Source organism: Orycteropus afer, unplaced genomic scaffold, assembly GCF_000298275.1.
Source record: "Orycteropus afer afer isolate SDZICR_OR568_19922 unplaced genomic scaffold, OryAfe1.0 scaffold00105, whole genome shotgun sequence".
In the NCBI taxonomy this organism is placed as follows: Eukaryota; Metazoa; Chordata; class Mammalia; order Tubulidentata; family Orycteropodidae; genus Orycteropus; species Orycteropus afer.
In genome coordinates this window covers 2,389,828-2,411,622 of record NW_006921692.1, presented here as the reverse complement: position 1 = coordinate 2,411,622, position 21,795 = coordinate 2,389,828, and the positions used below count along the sequence as shown (strand labels likewise).

General features: G+C 36.9%; 1 protein-coding gene across 1 annotated transcript in view; it reads left to right on the top strand.

The window, feature by feature from the left end:
• Nucleotides 1-21,795, top strand: part of ADGRV1 (adhesion G protein-coupled receptor V1) — a 947,781-nt gene that overhangs the window by 204,838 nt on the left and 721,148 nt on the right. The window contains exons 50-53 of the mRNA XM_007943393.1: nucleotides 9,536-9,758; nucleotides 10,062-10,266; nucleotides 17,449-17,595; nucleotides 19,865-20,120. Of these exons, the coding sequence (XP_007941584.1) occupies nucleotides 9,536-9,758; nucleotides 10,062-10,266; nucleotides 17,449-17,595; nucleotides 19,865-20,120 (831 nt within the window). The remainder of the gene's footprint in view (nucleotides 1-9,535; nucleotides 9,759-10,061; nucleotides 10,267-17,448; nucleotides 17,596-19,864; nucleotides 20,121-21,795) is intronic.

The following is a 21,795-nucleotide window of genomic DNA, read 5'->3' as shown; positions in this document are numbered from 1 at the left end:
TCCCAGGGATCTCAAAACCACAATCTGAGCACTGCTGATTAGAGGAATCCTTGAATGCATTTCAGAGACAAGCAATGATTAAAGAGATGTTTTAAAACTCCACCTACCTGCTGTGGATATATGAAGGATATAGTAACTTCCTACTTCTTGGGCAAAGTTGAAGAAGACCTTGAGCTGGGATAACAGCAGTAGCAGTGGAGAAGAAGTGCTGGGTGCGAGAGAAATGTGAAAGGAAGATTCAGCACAACTTGATGACTTTTCAAATGCAGGGAGGAAAAGTTATCAAGCCTTGGCAATTGGGAGGAATGTATTACTGAAATTAGGAAAGGACATAGGGAAAATGTCTTTCATTGGAAATGTGATGAGCGTGGCTGTAGGTGTCTTTTGTTTGAGATGAAGAGAATCTGGATGGTTAAAGATGCTAAACTAAAATTGGGAAAAACGTCTGAGCTAGAGGTTTAGATTTTGGAGGCATTAATATATGGGGGTAGCCATGAAAGTTAATAAAATATACAAAGTATATGGTATTGAGAAGAGTTGATGATTTAGCAGAAGGAGAGGAGCCTATTTGTGAAGTGTTCCTTTTAGGTGCCTGACTGCTGCTTTCTCTACTAGACATAATAGCAATGTTTAGATACTGTCACTGTTAAGCCCCTTCAATTGCTGACAAAAATAGGGCATATTTTTCTATAATTTCTCATTTTTTGTGTTGTTATTCATGTTTCCATGTTTTCTACTCTTTCCATCTCAACTTTATGTGCATAGCATATTATTCCAGACCTGGACACTTCTCATCTGGACTGTTAAGTTTTCTGACCCCACACTAGGTTCATGCTGCCATTATAGTCTTGTTACTGTCTCCAGTGTGCTCTTCTCCTTAAATAACTTCTCTTTACATTTTTAACCCTCTAACAGGTCATAAATTGTGATATTATTTTACAATTACAACTTGGCTGAATTTCTTATCATTTCACTCAACAATGATTTACTGAATAAATTATGTCTTCCATCATGTATTTGTTTAGTTTTTGCCTACTTGTCCTTTAATTTTGTACCTTTATCATTTTTGTTTCTCTTATACTTCAAGTTTTCAAGTGGACTAACCTCAAGTCACTTATTATTATTCAAAATAGTTGCCTAATGAATGCCTTTAAAGATGAGTGCTGGCTGAATGGGGCATTAATTGAAGTTATAGAAATTCCCTCTAAAGATTTTTTTAAGCATATAATAGGCATGTTTTCTAAAAGAATTTGAAAAATTCTGGCAAAGGCTTGTTAACGGACCCATTGTGAGGTCTCTTTATTTCTTTTGTTTCTGTGACCTGAGGTTGTAGAAGTATAAAAAGATTATAGGTAATTATTTAGAATGGCTTATTATAGATCCACTGAAAGCTGAAATTATGCATTAAATAATATTCAAGAACTTTCTTATTTTGAATGTGTCAAATATTTTATTAAAAGTACTAGAGTGGAGCCATGGTTATGAGGATCACATAATTATTCTGGTAATGACTTGACAGATTATTGGGTAGTGACTGATTTCTTTAAATGGAAGAGGAAAAATTAATATGAAAAAGCCTCAAGGACATATATGCTTATCTTTCCCTTTTCTCCTTTATTATTCAATAGATATTTTTAAGTGTCATTTATGTGCCAAACATGTAGTAGACACTGGGGAACAAGAATAAACAAGGTGAGGTATAGTCCCTGCCCAGAATAAGCTTAACATGTAATATAGAAGAGAGACATTAAATATATAATCGTACAAATAAAATTTGGTTAAACATGCACCTGCCATGAGGAAAGAATACTCTTTTTCTTATTGTGGTTTGGGTGAAAGTTTACAGGGCAAATTAGTTTTTCATTCAACAATTTATACACATTGTGTTTCATGATACTAGTTGCATCCCCTCAATGTAATGGCACTCCTTCCACTTCCTCCCTGGGTTCCCTGTTTACATTCCATCTTTCCTGTCTCTTCTTGCTTTCTGAGTTTTATTTTTGGGAGCAGATGTGCCATTTTTGTCTCATGGCTGATTGTTCAAAGGAATATTTCTTCATGGATGTTATTGTTCCCTTTCTAGGCCTGTCCACTGTTTAGCTGTAAGATAGTCCCTGGGGATGGGTTCGGTTCCAGATTTGAAGGGTGTCTAAGGGCTATATCCTTGAGGGTTCCATCAGCCTCCATCAGACCAGTAAGTTTGGTCTTTTTTATGATTTTGAATTTTGTTCTGTATTTTTCTCCCATTCTTCCCAAGATGTTCTACTGATAATAAGTACTCTTGTAACACAAAATGGAGAGGACTTGACTCAGTCTAAGGAGCTCTGATAGCACAGTGCCTAAGGCATCTGACTGCTAACCAGAAAGGTTGGTAGTTCAAACCTACCAGCCACTCCACAGAAGCAAGACTGGGCAATCTACTTCTGTAAAGATTTACCACCTCAGAAACCCAATGGGGGTTGCTATTGGAATCAACTCAGTGGCAGCAGGACTGGTTTGGTTTTGATTTTGACCCATTCTAGTCCATAGAAAGAGCTCTGGTGGTATAGTGATTAAGGCATTTGGCTACTAATGGAAAGGTGAGTGGTCCAAACCCACCAGCTGCTCTGCCTAAGATAGATGAGGTAGTCTGCTTTCCTAAAGATTTATAGCCTTGGAAATCCATTAGGGGTCACTGTCAGTCAGAATCAACTTGATGGCAGTGAGTTTGGTTTTGGAGTTTGAGTCCACAGAAAACTTCCCTGAGGAGGTAATCATTTAAATTGTGACCTATAGATTGTGATGTAGTGCCTAAGACATTTGACTGCTAACCAGAAGGCTGGCGGTTCAAACCCACCAGCCACTCCTTGTAAGGAAGATTGGGCAATCTAGTTATGTAGAGATACTGCCTCGAAAACCCAAGGAGGGGGTCACTATGAGTCAAATTGACTAGATGGCAGTGAGTTTTTTTTTTTTTTTTTTTTTTTAATATATAGATTGAGTAGGATTTAATAAGGCAAAGAGTTGAGCATAGGGCATGCTCTGGGCAAAGGGGACAATAGCATATGCAATGGTGTCAAATAGTGGGATTAAGCATGTGATTTTAGGCAAGGACTTGGAAGAGGCTGATGTGGCCTGAACATAGGCAATGAGGGAAGCGTGGTATAGATTTTACCTGAAGATGTAATCAGTAGACAGTCTTGATAGAGATTTAAAGGATTGTGTTATTTACCCAAAGGAGTCCTGGCAAAGATGTAGAAATCTGCTTCTTGGAAAGGCCATGGGTGGTCCTACTCTTCTTTAGGGTCACTATGAGTTGGAATTAACTTGATGGCAATGGGTTTGGTCTTTATTCAAAGGGTAGTGGGATAAAAGTAGTGGAGGAAGTGTATGTGTGTGTTTTAAAAAGGGAGTTAGGTTACTATAGGGAGGGAAGGTTAGCAGCTGTTAAGGGAAGATGCCCAAAGACAAAGTAGGAGGCTGTTGTACTTCAGAGTAGGAATATTGGGTGGTGGTGCTTAGAATGTGATGGGTGATACAGTGGGAAATCAAAGAAGTAGAGAGGTACATGGACTCAAAAGATAAATCACAAGTAATGTCAACAGGAGTTGATAGTTTAGATGTGAGTGTAGATGAGAGAGTAGATATCCAGGATTGGCCCTAGTATCTGCAACTAAAGAATGTTTGGTGGTCCCATAACTGTTACTGTGATCACTAGGAGTGACCAGGCTTTTGAAGGCAGAGCTAATGAGTTTGCTTGGGGTATGTTAAATTTAAGATACCTTTAAGTCATCCATGGAGAGATATTGGTAAGATGTACTAGTTGGAGCTCAGAGGAAAGTCCTAGATTGCAGGTTTACATTGGGGGGTTCATAACTGCATACTGCAGGCAGAGATGAAACTGTCTAGAAAGTAATGTGAGAGAAGGGACCCTTGAACCAAGCCTTGATGATCCCCACTTGTTAAAGGGCAGGCAGAGGAGTCAAGGAGCCAGAAAATATGGGTATCTATAGCTAACACTTGATGAATGTTCATTAGACCTTGTTCTCACACTTTCAATCCTCAGAGCTCATTTAATCTTCATTTATTCCTCAAAACTCTGTCTGTTGTTAGAAAAAGATTCACTCTTCCCTTGCTCCTCTATATTCCTCTCAACTTCACTTAAATTGTTTCCTTTGAAAAACATCTGGATTGAAGCCATCACTGTCTTCCTCCCTCTTTAGTCACCACCAGAACCCCAAGACCCCTGGAGCTAAAGAGATCTCATCCCCATGTGTCTATATATACTCTAATCTGATGCCCAGCACTCCTCCCAACCTCCTAAATCCTTCCATCATGCCCTATGGAACAGATACATAATATTTCAATGTTTTCTCAGAGTGTTTCTTTTACCTTCTTTCTCTGAATTCTAGTTGTTTCTGGAAGACACTGCTTCCATGCAACTTCCCCCCTGACTGCTATATCCCTTGCTGGTTACTTCGTATATTCTCAGGTTTCTAAGAGTTGGGAATGTTTGCTTCAGCACTTAGTGCTAGCATGTCTCTAAATCTACAATCACCCCTTAAATAATCTCATCCAGTTGTGTTGCTTTAGGTTTCTCTAAAAATAGATTATCTAAATGGGAGATAGTTCTATAATGAGTAGTAGTTAAAATGCTTTTCTCCAAGGTAGAGATTTTTTATTTATAAACTCCCTGGCCCAGTATATGGTCTTAAACAGTACAAATGTCTGTTATCTTAGCAAACTCTTTCTGCGTACGTAAATACAGACTTGAGTCCCCAGATTTTCTACAGTGAATGTCTAATTGCCTATTTGTGTCCTGTTTTACTGATCAGGTTGGAGATGAAGGGTGTAGGATATATCTCCCAGGTTTAAAACACCTATTCAGACCACCTAATCAGTGATGTTCAGAACACTGTCCTTTATGATCTTGATTGAAACTGTAATTCATTAAATTCATTAAATTTGAATCATTAATTTGAAATCATTAAAGGTAAGATCAGTCTGAGGAGTTTGCCCCTTATTTTGACTATTGCCAGTTTTATAAAGCTTTATTTTAAAAAATAGGACCATTTTTAAATGAGATTTTATTGGTAAGAATTTCCTTGGTAATCTTCATCTTTACATCTTTACATGCAATATTTACTGAACTGCAATAGTATTTTAATTGCTATAAACTGAGTGCCGTGGAAGGCAGAAGGTGGGTGTTTTTGGAGCACCTGGGGGCAGGCTGGGTAAGTGAGCAGGGTGTAGTAGGTGAGTATTGGATGGCTTGGGGAAACCAGGAAGTGAGCAGAGCCATCTGGAAAAACTAAGGGAGACAAACTTGTCTGTCAGTTTGTCTTGCTGTCGTGCCTTGTGTGTTGCTGTGAGGCTGAAGGCTATGCCACCGGTGTTTCAAATGCCAGCAGGATTACCCATGGTGGATAGGTTTCAATGGAGCTTCCAGGCTAAGACAGTCTTGGAAGAAGGAAGAGGCCATCCACTTCTCAAAGAATTGGCCAGTGAAAACCTTATTAATAGCAGTGAAATACTGTCTGATATATTATTTTAAAACTTTATGAATAACCCTGAAACAATGTTCAATATAGCATTAGAAGATAAGCTCCTCAGGTCAGAAGGCACTCAAAATATGACTGAGGAAGAGCTGCCTCCTCAGAGTAACGATGTGGATAGGGTAAAACTTTCAGTACCTCCATTTACAGATACAGCACATCTCAAGATGAGAAGAAACAGCTGCAAACATCCATTAATAATTGGAACAAGGAATGTACGAATATGAATCTAGGAAAATTGGAAGTTGTCAAAAATGAAATGGAACACATAAAGATCGATATCCTAGGCATTAGTGAGCTGAAATGGACTGGTTTTGGCCATTTTGAATCAGACAACCATATGATCTACTATGCTGGGAATGATAATTTGAAGAGGAATGGCATGGCATTCATCATCACAAAGCATGTTTCAAGATGTGTCCTGATGTACAGTGCTGTCAGTGATAGAATAATATCCATACAACTACAAGGAAGGTCAGTTTATATTACTACTATTCAGATTTACGCACCAACCACCAAAGGCAAAGATGAAGAAATTGAAGATTTTTACCAAGTTCTGCAGTCTGAAAATGACAGAGCATGCAATCAAGATATGTTAATTATCATGGGTGACTGGAATGCAAAAGTTGGAAACAAAGAAGAATCACCAATAGCTGGAAAATATGGCCTAAGTGATAGAAATAATGCTGGAGATTGCATCATAGAATTTTCCAGGACCAATGACTTATTCATTGGAAATATATATATATTTTTTAACAACACAAATGGTGGCTGTACATGTGAACTTCACCAGATGGAGTACACAGGAATCAGGTGGACTATGTCTCTGGCAAGAGCCGATGGAGAAGCTCAATATCTTCAGCCAAAACAAGGCCAGGAGCTGACTGTAGAACAGACCATCAACTGCTTATATGCAAATTCAATTTGAAGCTGAAGACAATTAAAACAAGGCCACAAGAAGCAAAATATGACTTTGAATATATTCCTCCTGAATTTAGAGACCATCTAAAGAATAGATTTGATGCACTGAACACCATTGACCGAAAACTAGAGGAATTGTGGGATGACATCAAGAACATCATCCATGAAGAAAGTAAAACGTCATTAAAAAGACAGGAAAGGAAGAGAAGACCAAAATGGATGTCAGAAAAGATTCTGAAACTTGCCCTTGAAAGAAGAGTAGCTAAAGCAAACGGAAGAAATGACAAGATAAAAGAGCTGAACAGAATATTTCAAAGAGCAGCTCAAGAAGACAAAGCCAATTATAATGAAATTTGCAAATACCTGGAGTTGGAAAACCAAAAGGGAAGAACACACTCGGCATTTCTGAAGCTGAAAGAACTGAGGAAAATATTTAAGCCTGGAGTTGCAATATTGAAAGATTCTATGGGCAAAATATTGAATGATGCAGGAAGCATCAAAGGAAGATAGAAGGAATACACAGAATCACTGTACCAAAAAGAACTGGTCAATCTGCATCCATGTCAGAGGTGCCATATGATCAAGACCCAATGGTATTGAAGGAAGAAGTTGAAGCTGCACTGAAGGAAGTGGCAAAGAACAAGGCTCCAGGAATTGATGGAATACCCATCAACATGTTTCAACAAACAGAAGCCCTGCTGGAGACACTCATTTTTCTATGCCAAGAGATTTGGAAGACAGCTACCTGGCCATACAAATATTGTTCCATATTTGTACCCATTCCAAAGAAAGGTGATCCCACAGAATGTGGAAATTATTGAACAATATCATTAATATAGCAAGCAAGTAAAATCTTACTGAAGATAATTCAAAAACAGTTGGAGCATTATATTGACAGAGAACTTCCAGAAATGCAAGCTGGATTCAGAAGAGGATGTAGAATGAGGAGTATTATTGCTGATACCAGATGGTTCTTGGCTGAAAGCAAAGAATACCAGAAAGATGTTTATTGTATTTTATTGACTATGCTAAAGTGTTAGATTGTGTGGGTCATAACAAATTATGGATAACATTGAGAAGAATGGGAATTACAGAACACTTAATTGAACTCATGAGGAAACTGTACATAGACCAGAAGGCTGTTGTTCAAACAGAACAAGAGGATACTGCATGGTTTAAAATGAGGAAGGGAGTGTGTCAGGGTTGTATCTTTTCCCAATACTTACTCAATCTGTATGCTGAGCAAATAATCCAAGAAGCTGGACTATGAAGAAGAACGTGGCATCAGGATTGGAGGAAGGCTCTTTAACAACCTGCATTACACTTTGCTTGCTGAAAGTAAGGATGACTTGAAGCACTTAATGTTGAAGATTGAAGAATACAGTCTGCATTATGGAATATACCTCAATAAAAGAAAACATAAATCCTCACAACGGGACCAATAAGCAGCATCACAATAAATGGAGAAAAGATTGAAGTTGTCAAAGACTTCATATTACTTGGTTCTACAATCAACACCAATGGAAGCAGCAGTCAAGACTTCAGAAGACATATCACACTGGGTGAATCTGCAAAAGACTCAAGTACTGAAGAGCAAAGATGTCTCCTTGAAGACTAAGGTGCGCCTAACCCAAGCCCTAGTATTTTCAGTCACCTCATATGCACGTGAGAGCTGGACAATGAATAAGGAAGACCGAAGAAGTGTTGATATTTTTGGGTTGTAGTGTTGGCAAAGAATACTGAGTGTATCATGGGCAAATCTATCCTGGAGGAAGTGCAGCCAGAATGCTCCTTGGAGGCGACAATGGCCAGACTTCGTATCACCTACTTTGGTCTTGTTGTCAGAAGGGACCATTCCCTGGAGAAGGATATCATGCTTGGTAAAGTGGAGGGTCAACTGAAAAGCAGAAGGTCCTCAACAAGATGGATTGGCATAGTGACTGTAATGATGGGCTCAGGTATAGCAGGGTTTGTGAGGGTGGCACAGGACTGGCAGTGTTTTATTCTGTTGTAAATAGGGTTGCTATGAGTCAGAGCCTACTGGATGGCACCTAACAACAACAAAAAGAAGTTATAAAAATAATCAATGGTTATTGATATGTAAGAGTATTGAGTATTATGGGTTAAAATTAAGAGATACTCAATGCTCTCTGGTTCTGCTATTTGGTCTTTATTTTCCAATGTGTTTCTTTAAGTACTAGACTTGGTTGCGTGATTCTCTATGGTTTCTCATTTTTCTTCATAGTTTTAATTGTTATACACAGTGTAGTAATCTCCTCCCCTGTATTTTTATTTTGTAGATACAAATATGTATCCATGTTTTGACCTGAGAGCATGGTTGCCTAATGACATTTCAAAAAGCATTGGTAGAATAAATTTCAAGTCATGATATTATTCATATCCTTTGACCAAACTAACCTCACTTAAGAATTTATCAATTGAAAATGGTTAAAGTGAAGAATCCTGTCTTTATTGTTGGCCTTAATATTCAAAAATTAAATGAAAAACAACTAGAAACATCCAATATAGGGAAATCATTAAATATATTTTGTAGATCAACCCTATAGATTGTTTTCCATGAATTAAAATGATAAATATCATGTAGCAAATATAAAAATATGTATGATATAGTATTAAGAAAAAAACTTTGTTTACATTGTTTATAATTATGTCAATTACAAATTCCTATGAAGGATGACTGAAAAGGGAATATAAAAAAATTAAACTTTTCATGGTGGAATTATGGGCCTTTATTTTCACTTTGAAAAAATGTCCTATCCAGTGAGTCAACTGAGACAAATACAAAAGAGTCCAAAATTCATTTAGTGTTTAACCAGCTAGCCATTTATTTTTTTATTAAATGGATTTTGTGTACATTGCCAGACTGGCTTGATTATTCCATAGTCTGTAATAGTTATTGTTTACTTTCAGTTATTTCAGAAATGGAATTATGTTCAGTTATTTCAGAAATCAAAACGGAGCTCTGAGAGTTTTAAGAGTTGTGCTTTGAATGCAATATAGGAAGTAAGTGAGGTTACTACTTTCATTTCAGCCTAATTGCCTTTCTTTCCTTTTTGCAGTCCACGTACTTCTTATTGGCCGAGATGTGTCTGCTCTTTACTGCTGGGATTCAGAGCTGAATCAGTTCTCTTTTGTTCTGGAAGCACCTTCTGCACATGATGCAACTTCTGTTACAGTGAAATCTCTTAATTCAAGCAAGAGTTTAATTGCCCTAGCGGGAGCTACCCATTCACACATATATGAGCTGGCCTACATTTCCAGTCAGTCTGACTTTATTCCCAGGTAGGTTACACATTTTATGCCAAATGTTTTTATGCTTTATGTCACCTTATTTGTAAATCTTTATTTAGTGACTGAAAGATGTGCCAATTATAAGATATTGATGAATCAGAAATTTGGTAGTTATCGGTATTTCTAATATACTACTAAGTTGGTAAGTATTATAGTAAGATTTTTTAATTGCAATTTTTATATGAAATCTTTTAATCTTAATCAATGTAATGAAAGTTTTATGAGTAGTCTACTGTGTTTTCTTTCCTTAAATTTGTCATCATTAACTTTTTCTATGTATGCTTCCTACGTTAGTTCAGGTGAACTAATATTTGAACCTGGAGACAGAGAAGCTATAATAGTGGTAAATATCCTTGATGATATAGTTCCAGAGGAAGAAGAATCCTTCAGAGTTCAACTTAAAAATCCCAAAGGAGGAGCAGAGATTAGTATTAATGGTTATGTAAAAATAACTATTGTGTCTAATGATGATGCCTATGGAATTGTTGGATTTGCTCAGGTAATAATACTGAGTTTTTTATTTAGAAGTCAAAATGATTTATTCATTGTATTTATGGAATAGTTGTTATCAGCACTCTAGCAGTAAAACTTTGAGTATCTTAAGCCTTTCTCTGCTCCCTTTTTCCTGCTTCACACCCTAGTTTGCATTCTAAAGTAGACTCTGCTGTCATCATCACAATTATAGTCTTATAAACCTGACCCTCTGAGTTAACATGTCCCATACTTTTATTGCTCTAATTCCTTTTTATAGGCTTCAGTTTGAATTGGTCTTGTCCCAGGAGTTTAGCTCTGCTCTTAGTTAGCTGTGTTACTAATGGGTGATGATATGATGAAGCAGATTCCAAATGCACTAATGTACAGCATCGTGTCACACACATCACATATAAAGAGATTACTTTCCTGTTACTCCTTTGTTATTTCCATGTGTTCAAAGATAGAGATGTTTATAACTGTCTGTGCATTGTGCACATCCAGGTGCTTTTTTAAAAGAGAACCATGTAAATATTACAGTTTCCCTGCCTAGGCTTCATATTCCTTTACAAAAGAGCAAAAAGACACCCACCCAAATTGCATCATATATTTCTATTTGCAAGATATATCCTGATTTCTTAACTAGAGTTATACTTATAGCTATTATGCATCTTTCTCTAAAGTATTCTATAGGTGAGGAAAACCTGACTCAAGCTGGCTTCAGCACTAAGAGGATGTCCATAGAGAAGGTGGGCTTTGGGGTGGGTGGGATATGCAACCACGACTCCATGGTCCAGGTTCTTTCTACCTCTCCACTTTGCCAACATAAGGCTGGTCCCTCATTTGCTTATTTGAAAGCTCATTCTTGTTCATGTCTGTTTGGAGAAAGAGAGAGAGAGAGATGTTCTCTTAATGTAAGGAAGCCATTTTCCAATGCCTCCAGAAAATCTCTTTTTCTTGTTTGATTGGCCAGAACTGAGTCTCATTCATTCATTCATTTATTTATTCTTGCAAGATATTTAACAAGTACCTCCTGTATATGTGATACTATTTCAGATGTCAGAGATATAGCATAAAGATGTGAAAATCTCTACTCTCAAGGACCTTAAATTATAGAAGTGAGCAAGAAATAGGCAATGAAAGAAATGAGAAGCATATATACCATATGTGATGGTGATAAGTGCTAGGGAGAAACATTAGTCAGGAGGGGCAGATGGAGAGTATGAAGGAGGAGGTGTGGGTTGTTGTGTGTGAAAATCTGAAATAGGATGACATAAGGGCCACACTGAGTAAGTGATGTGAGGGCAAGGGCCTGGAGGAGGTGAGGGAATGAGTTACTTGCACATTTGGGAGAAGCATATTCAAGGCTGAAGTGAGGGCTTGCTTGTCTGAAGCAGCAGTTTGGAACTGTGGCAGTAGTCAGTGTTGTAGGAGGAGATAAGATCCAAGAAGTGAATATTCCGCCTATAATCTTGGGCCCCTTAGCCATCGTATGGAATTTGGCCTCTGAGAGAAATAGGGAACATTTTGGGAGGATTGAGGTAGAAGAGTGATATGATATGATTCACATTTTAAAAGAACCACTCTGTCCCCAATATTGAGGATAGATGATAAATTGGCAAGGACAGAAATAGATCAGTTAGGAGACTATTGAAGCAACTCAGCAATAAATGATAGAGCAGCTGGAACAATGGACTAGTCGTTCATCATGATACAGAAGACTGTGTAGGGAGTAAGATTAGGGGAGAAAATGAGGAGTAATGGAAATGAAAATGTCCTGAACCAATTGTTTGCAAGGGTTACAAAGCTGTTACCCAGTTTTGCCCATCCCTGGGATTAAGGCCAGGTCACCTTCCTCTTAAGACAGCACTACACAATAGAAATGAAATGCAGATCACATATATAATTTTAAATTTCCTGGTTGTAACATTAGGAGCTCTGGTGGTGTGGTAGTTAAAGGCATTTGACTGCTAACCAGAAAATTGGTGGTTCAAATCCAACAGCTATTCAAATCCAACAGGAGGAAGATGAGGTAACTTACTTTTGTGAAGAGTTACATCCTTGAAAACCCAGTGGGGGTCTCTGTGGGTTGGAATTGACTCAGTGGTGGTGAGTTTGGTTTGGAGTCAGAGTTGTAACATTTATAAAAGGCAGAAAGAAACGGTAAATTAGATTTAATATTATATTAATATAATTTTAACATATCAATATACAAAATAGTGTATGTGTTGTTATTAAGTGCCTTCAAGTATGTGTTGTTGTTAAGTATATATGGTATGTATACTTCTCATTTCTTTCATTGCCTGTTTCTTGCTCACTTCTATGATTTAAGGTCCATGAGAGTAGAGATTTTTACACCTTTATGCTATATCTCTAACATCTGAAATACTAACACATACATAGGAGGCACTTGTTAAATATCTTGCAAGAATAAATAAATAAATGAATGAATGAGACTCAGTTCTGGCCAATCAAACAAGAAAAAGAGATTTTTGGACTCATAGCGACTTTATATACAATAGAAAGAAACACTGCCTAGTCCTGTGCCATCTTCATGATCCTTGCTATACGTGAGCCCGTCACTTCAGCCACTGTGTCAATCCATCTTGTTGAGGACTTTCCTGTTCCTCGTTGACCCTCCACTTGACCAAGCATGATATCCTTTTCCAGGGAATGTTTCCTTTTGACAATGTGATCAGAGTAGGTGAGACAAAATTTGGCCGTTCTTGCTTCCAAGGAGCATTCCAGCTGCACTTCTTCCAGGACAGATCTGTTAGTTCTTTTAGCAGTCCATGGTACTCTCAGCATTCTCCACCAACACCACAACTCAAAAGCATCAACTCTTATTTGATTGTCCTTATTCATTGCCCAGCTCTCATATGCATGAGAGGCAATTGAAAATACCATGACTTGGCTTAGGTGCACCTTAGTCTTCAAAGAGAAATCTTTGCTCTTCCGCACTTGAAAGAGATCTTTTGCAGCAGATTTTCCCAGAGCAATAGGTCTTCTCATGTCTCGACTGCTACTTCCATTGATGTTGATTGTGGAACTAAGTAACATGAAATCTCTGACAAATTCAGTCTTTTCTCCATTTATTGTGATGCTGCTTATTGGTCCAGCTGTGAGGATTTTTGTTTTCTTTGGACTGAGATGTAATCCACACTGCATATTGTAGTCTTCAGTCTTCATCAGTAAGTGCTTCATGTCATTCTCACTTTCAGCAAGCAGAATTGTGTCGTCTGCATATTGCAGGTTGTTAATGAGCCTTCCTCCAATCCTGGTGCCACAATAAATTATATAAACTTTTTATTGTGGTTTGGTTGAAAGTTTACAGAGAAAACCAGTTTTCCATTCAAAAATTTATACCTATTTTCTTTCATCCCATTGATTGCTCTCCCCACAATGTAATAGCATTCATCCCACTTCCTCCCTGTGTTTCCCATTTCTATTCTTCCTTCTTTCCTGTTCCTTCCTGCCTTCTGAACTTTGTCTCTGGGCATATGCTGCCCTTTTGATCTCAAATGGTTGATTATTCTAAGGAATATGTACCTCTTTGGTCTTATTGTTCAATTTACAGACCTATTATTTGACTGAAAATTCAGCCACTGGAATGAGTTCAGTTCTAGGCTTGAAGACTGATGAAAGATCATAATCTTCGGGGTTCCGTCAGTCTATATCCGACCAGTAAGACTGGTCTTTTTTATGATTTTGAGTTTTGTTCCACATTTTTGTCACACTCTATCCAAGACCTTCTATTATAATCCTTTTCAGAGCACTCAGCTGTGGTAACTGGGCACCGTTTAGTTTTTCTGGTCCCAAGGTTGTAGAGGCTGGAGTTGGCATGGTCTATTAGTCCTGTGGACTAATTGTTTCCATGCATCTTTGATTTTCTTCATTCTTTTTTGCTTCAGATGACCAAAAGTTGCACCTTACATAGCCGCTCACAAGCTTTTAGGACCCAAGTCGCTACTCATCAAAGTAGGATGTAGACCATTTTCTTTGTGAACTGTGCTGTGCCAATTGACCTTGATATACCCTGAGACTATGGTTCACAGCCCCCAGGCCCAGTGACTCATTCTCTTAAGTTGTTTGTTTGTGGCTGAGAAGTTTTCATAACTTTGCTCCCTAAATGTTCTACTATGTTCATGGATATATTTGCAGCGTATTCAAAAACTTATGTAGAAATATCATCTGTCAAACCTATATATATTTGTGGGTATGGTTGTTAAGCTATTTTACATTCTTTTTTGAACAATTTGTGTTTCACTCCATGTGCATTTTACGTTTGAGACTAGATACATTTCAAGTGCTCAGTAGCCACACTTGGCCAGTGGCTGCCATATAGTAGAGTGCAACTCTAGACATGAGCTGGGGGGTGTTATAAGGAAGGAAATGAAGAAGAGAACCCCTATCCTTGCCAGCTTCAATATGACTTGTTTCCATACTTTTTTCAGGTTTCTGCTCATATTTCACCTTACCAGAAATACCTGTCCTTATTTAAGATTTTAATTCCTCGTCATCTTTCTGTTTCTTCTTATACTACCTTAAAAAAAAAAAAAAACACATGGTACTTAAAAATGCCTAATTGGTCTATTTTCAATTTCATTTATTTTTACTAGAATTAAAAAAAAAAAAATAAAAGAAATTAGGATACTGTTTTGTTCATGGCTTTATCTTCATACTCAGAATGTGCTTGGCACACAGTACATGCCTAATATAAATGTATCATTATACAGGAAAGAGAACACTCTTACACTCATACAGCCTTCTCAGGGTCTCATGCATGCATGTAGGTCAGAGTTGGGCTTTGTGTGGCAAGAGCCCTTGTTTTGCCACTCTGGTTCATCTTGGCTTGAAATATTGCTGCACATGGACAGCAAAATCTATTCCTCACCTATTTAAGTATAGTAGATTTCTCTCTATTAAGCTTAAACTTTTACCAAAATTGTTCTAGAAACGTAAGTCAGTATGATTTAATCCTTGGTAATAGATAGTATTCTGATTCCCTTCAATCTGTTGAGTAGGATTTCTCAGTACGGTCCTCTGATGCCTGGATACCTAGTTTCAAGATGAGATTTAGTAGATAATGGGAGTTTCTTGCCTATTTTCTGACTGCCTTAAATTGTTATTTTATTAACCTCCATTGATGAAGGGCATGAAGCCAGATAGAGACTTGCCTTTTACAAGACATTGTCATCTGTGAATAAATTGTATGCATATTTTAAAATCAAGTCATTTTCTGCAAGAATATATGATTGCTTTGAGCAAGATTTTATTACTGTGTAACATCTGTAACAATGTGTTAAAATGCTGTGTAAAATACTGCTTTCGAATAGGGTTGCTACTCAAATTAGCATTCTAAAGAGATGTGTTTCATAAACTTTAGGAAATAAATGGGGGAATTTCTCTTCAGATTACCATACTAAAAAGACAAGAAAAATCTATTTGGGAAGATTTAAAAAATGATTTTATATTTCATATTCTTACCCTATTGCCTATGGAGAAACCAGAGGTGTCAAAATAAGGGATTCCTTGAAATATTAATCTTGTGGAAAGTACATTAAGTGACTGGCAAGGAATGACTGGTGAAAAATGTTAAGTCACAGGGAGTAGCAATCAGTTTGGAATGAGAGAAAGAGGGTAGGAAGCATTGGTGAGGACAAGAAGAAAATGTGAAATTCTAACAAAGGAGTATTTCTGACAAGAACAACAGTTTTTAAAACCATGAGCTATGCTTAGGCACTTGACTGCTAACCAGAAGGCTGGCGGTTCAAACCCACCAGCCACTCCTCGGAAGGAAGATGGGGCAATCTACTTCTGTAGTGATACCACCTTGAAAACCCAAGGAGGGGTCGCTATGAGTCAGGTCCAACTCAATGGCACATCACAATAACAACAACATGGATAAAATACCATCAGTAGAAATTAGTAGAAACATTTTGTTGTTAGGTGCCATCAGGTTGGTTTTTGACTCACAGTGACCCCCATGTACAACAGAACGAAACACTGCCCAGTCTTGTGCCATGTTTACAATTTTTGCTATGCTTGAGCACATTGTTGCAGCCACCGTGTCAATGCATTTCATTAAGGGTCTTCCTCTTTTTCATTGACTTCTACTTTACCAAGTGTGATATCCTTCTCCAGGGACTAGTCCCTTCTAGCAACATGAGCAAAGTACATTAGACTAGGTCTGAGCATTCTCGCTTGTAAGGAGCATTACAGCTGTATAAACTCCAAGACAGATTTGTTAATTCTAGCAGTCCATGGTGTTTTCAATATTCTTCAACACCACAATTTAAATGCATCAGTTTGTCTTTGATCTTTCTCATTCATTCACATGCATAGCTATATGGCTATTGAAAATACCATGACTTGGGTAAGACAATCTTAGTCTTCAAAGTGGCATCTTTGTTCTTCAGCACTTTAAAGAAGTCTTTTGTAGCAGATTTGTTCAGTGTGATTTCTAATTTCTTGACTGCTGCTTCCATAAGCATTGATTATGAATCAAAGGGAAATCAAATCCTTGACAACTTCAATCTATCTTCTATTTATTGTAATATTACTTATGGTCCAGTTGTGAGCATTTTTTGTTTTCTTTATGTTGAAGTTTATCCATACTAAAGAAACATTTTAGAAAACATTAGTTTAAGGATAAGAGACATTTGCAAATGATCAGAAAGGGCTCTCAGAATCTCATGAAAATGTAATATTTGGATGAGACCTTGGCAATCACATCGGTCAAACCCTTATTTTCCAAATAGGAAACAAAGACCCAAAGCATTTCCCAGAGGTTACACAGGGGAAGAACCTACTTCTTCTAATTCTGTGTCCTTCATTCTGTTAACATTTTACATGCTATATATACTAAATTGTGAAAAGATATTTTTTTTTTTCTGAGTATAAAAGTAATATATGTTCAGTGAAGAAGATTTGAAAAATGTAGAAAAGTATAAAGGCAAAGATAAAAATAATCCTATAAATATTAACATTTTCACATACTTTAACTCATTCTTTTGCATATTCAGACCTCACATTTTAAAACAAAATCATAGTCATTCCACATTATTGTTTTTTAACTATTGTTTTTTACTTAACAATATAGCAAGTTGCATAGTGTTTTGAAGATATTGAATGCTTAATAACACTAAATAAAGAAAAGTATGCCTACATAATTTCAAATAATCTTTATGGCTTTCTATGCATTTTCTAGAATTCATTACATAAGCAAGTGGAACAAATGGAGCAAGACAACCTAGTAACCTTGAATGTTGAACGATTAAAAGGAACATATGGTCATATAACTGTATCATGGGAAGCTGAAGGAAGTATTAGTGATGTATTTCCCACCTCAGGAGCGGTATGTAATTTCCACAACTATAAGGGAGTCACTTTTAAATTGTGGTTACTGTTGATGCATGGGACCAAACCCTGAATACTGGATGAGTGTTTGAGTTTGACCATGTCAACATGGGATTCCTACTATGAGTCTAATCACCATAGAGAGGGATATAATTTAAGGTTAGTTTCATTGTGGTAGTTATTGTTCTTTTTTCTTTAATACCAAACTTATCTGTAATAAACATTAACCTTTCTGAGGTTCGGTATGTGGGTTGGCAATATTTTAGGTGCATTGTATAGCCAGAAAAGATAAAACCAATCAAACTGAGAATGGAAACTTAGTGATCAAGATTTATGTAAAATAAAGCAGAAAATAGTGACCAAGTCTGTGTATGTAGATAGCTAGATTTTTGAAAAACTCAAGATTAAGGAATGATGAAAGTTGGATTTCCTATAAATTGACTTGTGATGAAAAATAACTGGTAGAAAGTTTATTGAGGAGATATAGGGAAGTAAGGAAGGTGGAATGTGAAGAGGCAGAGACTGATCCCCCAGGTGATTAAAACTAGTCAGTCCCATGGGGGAGCTCTAGAGCACAACTGGTTCCTTGGAGTTGCTCTCAATTCCCCAATCGGGGCTGAGTGTTAGTTAGCAACCCCATTTTGGTTATCCTTGACCTCAGACCACCGTGTGATTGGGTATAACCTTGGGTGAGACAGTTCATTGCAACTGAAGGCACTACTCATTGAGGAACATGGAAGCTATTATTACAGCAGCTGGGAAATGAGTGCCTCAGGCCCAAGAATGGGTCTGTGCAGAGGATCATAATATCCATTACAGGTTGTTGTTGGAGGATAGCATAAAATTGGGTTTCAGGTTTAAAAATAGAACAGACCGAGGAAGTAGAGACTTGCAAAGAGGAAGGTTCAGGGAGCCTTTAGTATCTGGCTAGAAGATGGGTTGTCTCCTTGGCTTCTGTTAGATTTCATAAATTAATCCATGCATTTTGTCCAAATGTTTCCTTGAAGAGTTCTTGTAAGGGATACATCATGGAATTAAGTCAGATACAAACAGGTGTATATTATGATTAATCATTTCGAGCTTCTTGTATCATTTGAAAGGTGATTGGAACTTTCATATATTAAGAATGTTATAACAAATATTATTGCATTGAATATTTACATTATATAAGCTGCTAAAAATAGTAATATCTCTTAGGTTCTATATGTTCTGAATTATATTATTTTTCCCAATTAAGATTTTATGTAAACTTGATTAAAATATTTCTAATTTAAATGCATATTATATGTGTAGGTTATGTTTTAGAAGAATTAATTACTCAGAAACCTGTAAAATTTTCTATGAAAGGCAAGATAGTCAATATTTTGGATATTGTGGGACACAGAGTCTCTGTCACAGCTATTGAACTCTACTTTTGTATTTGAGGGTAGATTGCATGTAATGGAATGAGCTTAGTTTTGTTCCAATACAATCTCATTTACAAAAATGGCAGCCAGTTGGATTTAGCCAACTGGCTGTAGTTTGCTGACCCCTGATTCTACTAATAAAGCTCTTGAGTTTAGATTCTCAAGTGCTTTCTTTAGATGGAGATGTAAGTGTTAGGAAAGACAGAGGCAGAGGTGTGCAGTTGGCTAATTGTAAATAATTTGCAGTCATATTGCTGGAGAATAGGGTATAAGGTGAGGTGAGGAATAGTGGGAATTGACATTCAAGAAAAAGGAAGAAGCCCTGTCAGAAGAGGTGCCTTTTAGAATATTTGGGGTTGACTCTTTAGACGTAGGAGAGACATCAAAAGATTTTATGCAGGAGTAAAGAGAGACTCTGATTTGTATCTCTTATCTTTCTCTCTCTACCTTTATTTTGGTTGATTGAATGTTACATATTGTGTCTATTTAAAACTTGGCTGAAGGAAATAGAAATTCTGCAAAAATTATGTATAGAAAAATGTTTAAACTAGTAGGCCACCTTCTTTTTTGAAAAATAGATTTTTATATATGGCAGGTATTGGGACTTAGACTCCTAGAGAGAGGCAATATTCTCTATATGCATGTTCTATAAGCTTACATTTTAGCAATGATTTAATTTTTTCCCTAATAACCTATTTTCTATATAAAAAACATCTTGTTTATTTGTAGAATCATTGTTTGCTTCTTGAATAGCTTGTTTTATGTAAATTGTGGTCAGTTTTTTAACAAAATAAAACTTTTTTGATATTCTTACTGTACTGTGATACTTACAAAATATATCTTCCTTCTTTAAAATTGTAGATTTCATTTTCAGAAGGCCAGGCGTTGTCTACTATCACTCTGACTGTTCTTGCTGATGATATACCAGAGTTATCAAAGGTTGTGATTGTGACACTCATCAGTATTACAACAGAAGGGGTTGAGGACCTATCAAGAGGTGCTACTATTGATCAGAAAAGGAGCAAGTCTGTGATAACTACTCTACCTAATGACTCACCCTATGGCTTGGTGGGCTGGCAGGCCGAGTCTCTCTTTGTTAGAGTAGCAGAGCCAAAAGGTAACTCTACTTAAATATTCTTCAGTTTCTAATAAGAAATTTTATTGAGTAATTTGATTTTAATATTTACAAAGAATATACAGTCAGTCCTCTTTTCATATGACTTTCTCATTTTGAGAAATCATACTCACTTTTTTTCACTTTTCCTTACCTTTGTTTAACTTTGCAACCAGATAGTCATTTAGCAACCATGCTGTAGGAAATACTTTTATGCTTTTAAGATATAACTATTATAACTGAAATACTAATAAGTTAGTAGGTTATGGCTGTGTGCTATTCTTTTTCTCTTCTTCATCCTGTTATTGCTTTGTTCTCTTTCCTCACTCAGATTTCCCCTCTATAGCAAATTTTTAATAATTACAGGGAATCATGGGCAATCCAGTACAATAAATGCACATGATACTTAATGTATTAGTTATTTAACCCAAAGCAGTAATTACAGTCATCTTTTTCCTATGAAGTGGTCAGTCTCTAAATCCTTTGAGTTTAGTGTTGAAATCTTTACCTAAGTAACTATTCATATAAACTGTAAGGTAAATAGATTATTATGGATAAAGGTCATTTGACATATATATATGTATACTGGAAAAATTATGTGAAAGTGAAGATTTTGAAATTTATGGTTAATACCATGGACATCCTGCTTTCAAGAAAATCTCATTTAAATAATCAATGGGGAAAAATGACATGTAGTTTTATGTCTTTGGATATATGGATTATGTATGGGTATTTGGATTATGTATCAAATGAGTATATGGGTTTTATAGATCCATTTATATAAGAAAAGAAGCAATGGATTTACAAAAAGATAATCCATTCATTTATTCACTCAGCAAACATTTTAGAAGCACCCAGCCAAGAGGTAGGCAGGCGCCAGGCTTGGGGCTGCTTTTGCTTGGGGGTGGCTCTATTTTAAGGCCAGAACCCAAGGTAGGCAGGCACTGAACGGTTAGGAACAACTAAGGGAGACAACCTTGTCTGTCAGTTTGTCATCCTGTGGTGGCTTATGTGTTGCCGTGAAGCTGGAGGCTCTGCCACTGGTGTTGCGAAATGCCAGCAGGGTTGCTCATGGTGGACAGGTTTCAGTGGAGCTTCTGGGCTAAGACAGACTTGGAAGAAGGAAGAGGCCATCCACTTCTCAAAGAATTGGCTAGTGAAAACATTATAAATAGTAGTGAAACATTGATATATTACTGGAAAATAGCCCTGAAACATTGTCTGATAAAGTGCTGGAAGATGAGTCCATCAGATCTGAAGGCATTCAAAATTTGATTGAGGAAGAGCCGATTCCTCAGAGGAGAGATTACCTTTTGATATGGATAGAGTAAAGCTTTTGGGACCTCCATTGACTGATGTGACACAACTCACAATGAATAGAAACAGGTGCAAACATCCACTAATAATTGGAACATGGAATGTACAAAGTATGAATATAGGAAAATTGGAAGTAGTCAAAAATAAAATGGAACATATAAAGATCTATATCCTGGGCATTAGTGAGCTGAAATGGACTGGTTTGGGCCATTTTGAATCAGACAACCATATGATCTACTATGCCAGGAATGACAAAGAGGAATGATGTGGCATTCATCATCACAAAGACTCTTTCAAGATCTGTCCTGAAGTACAATGCTGTCAGTGATAGGATAATATCCATATACCTACAAGGAAGACC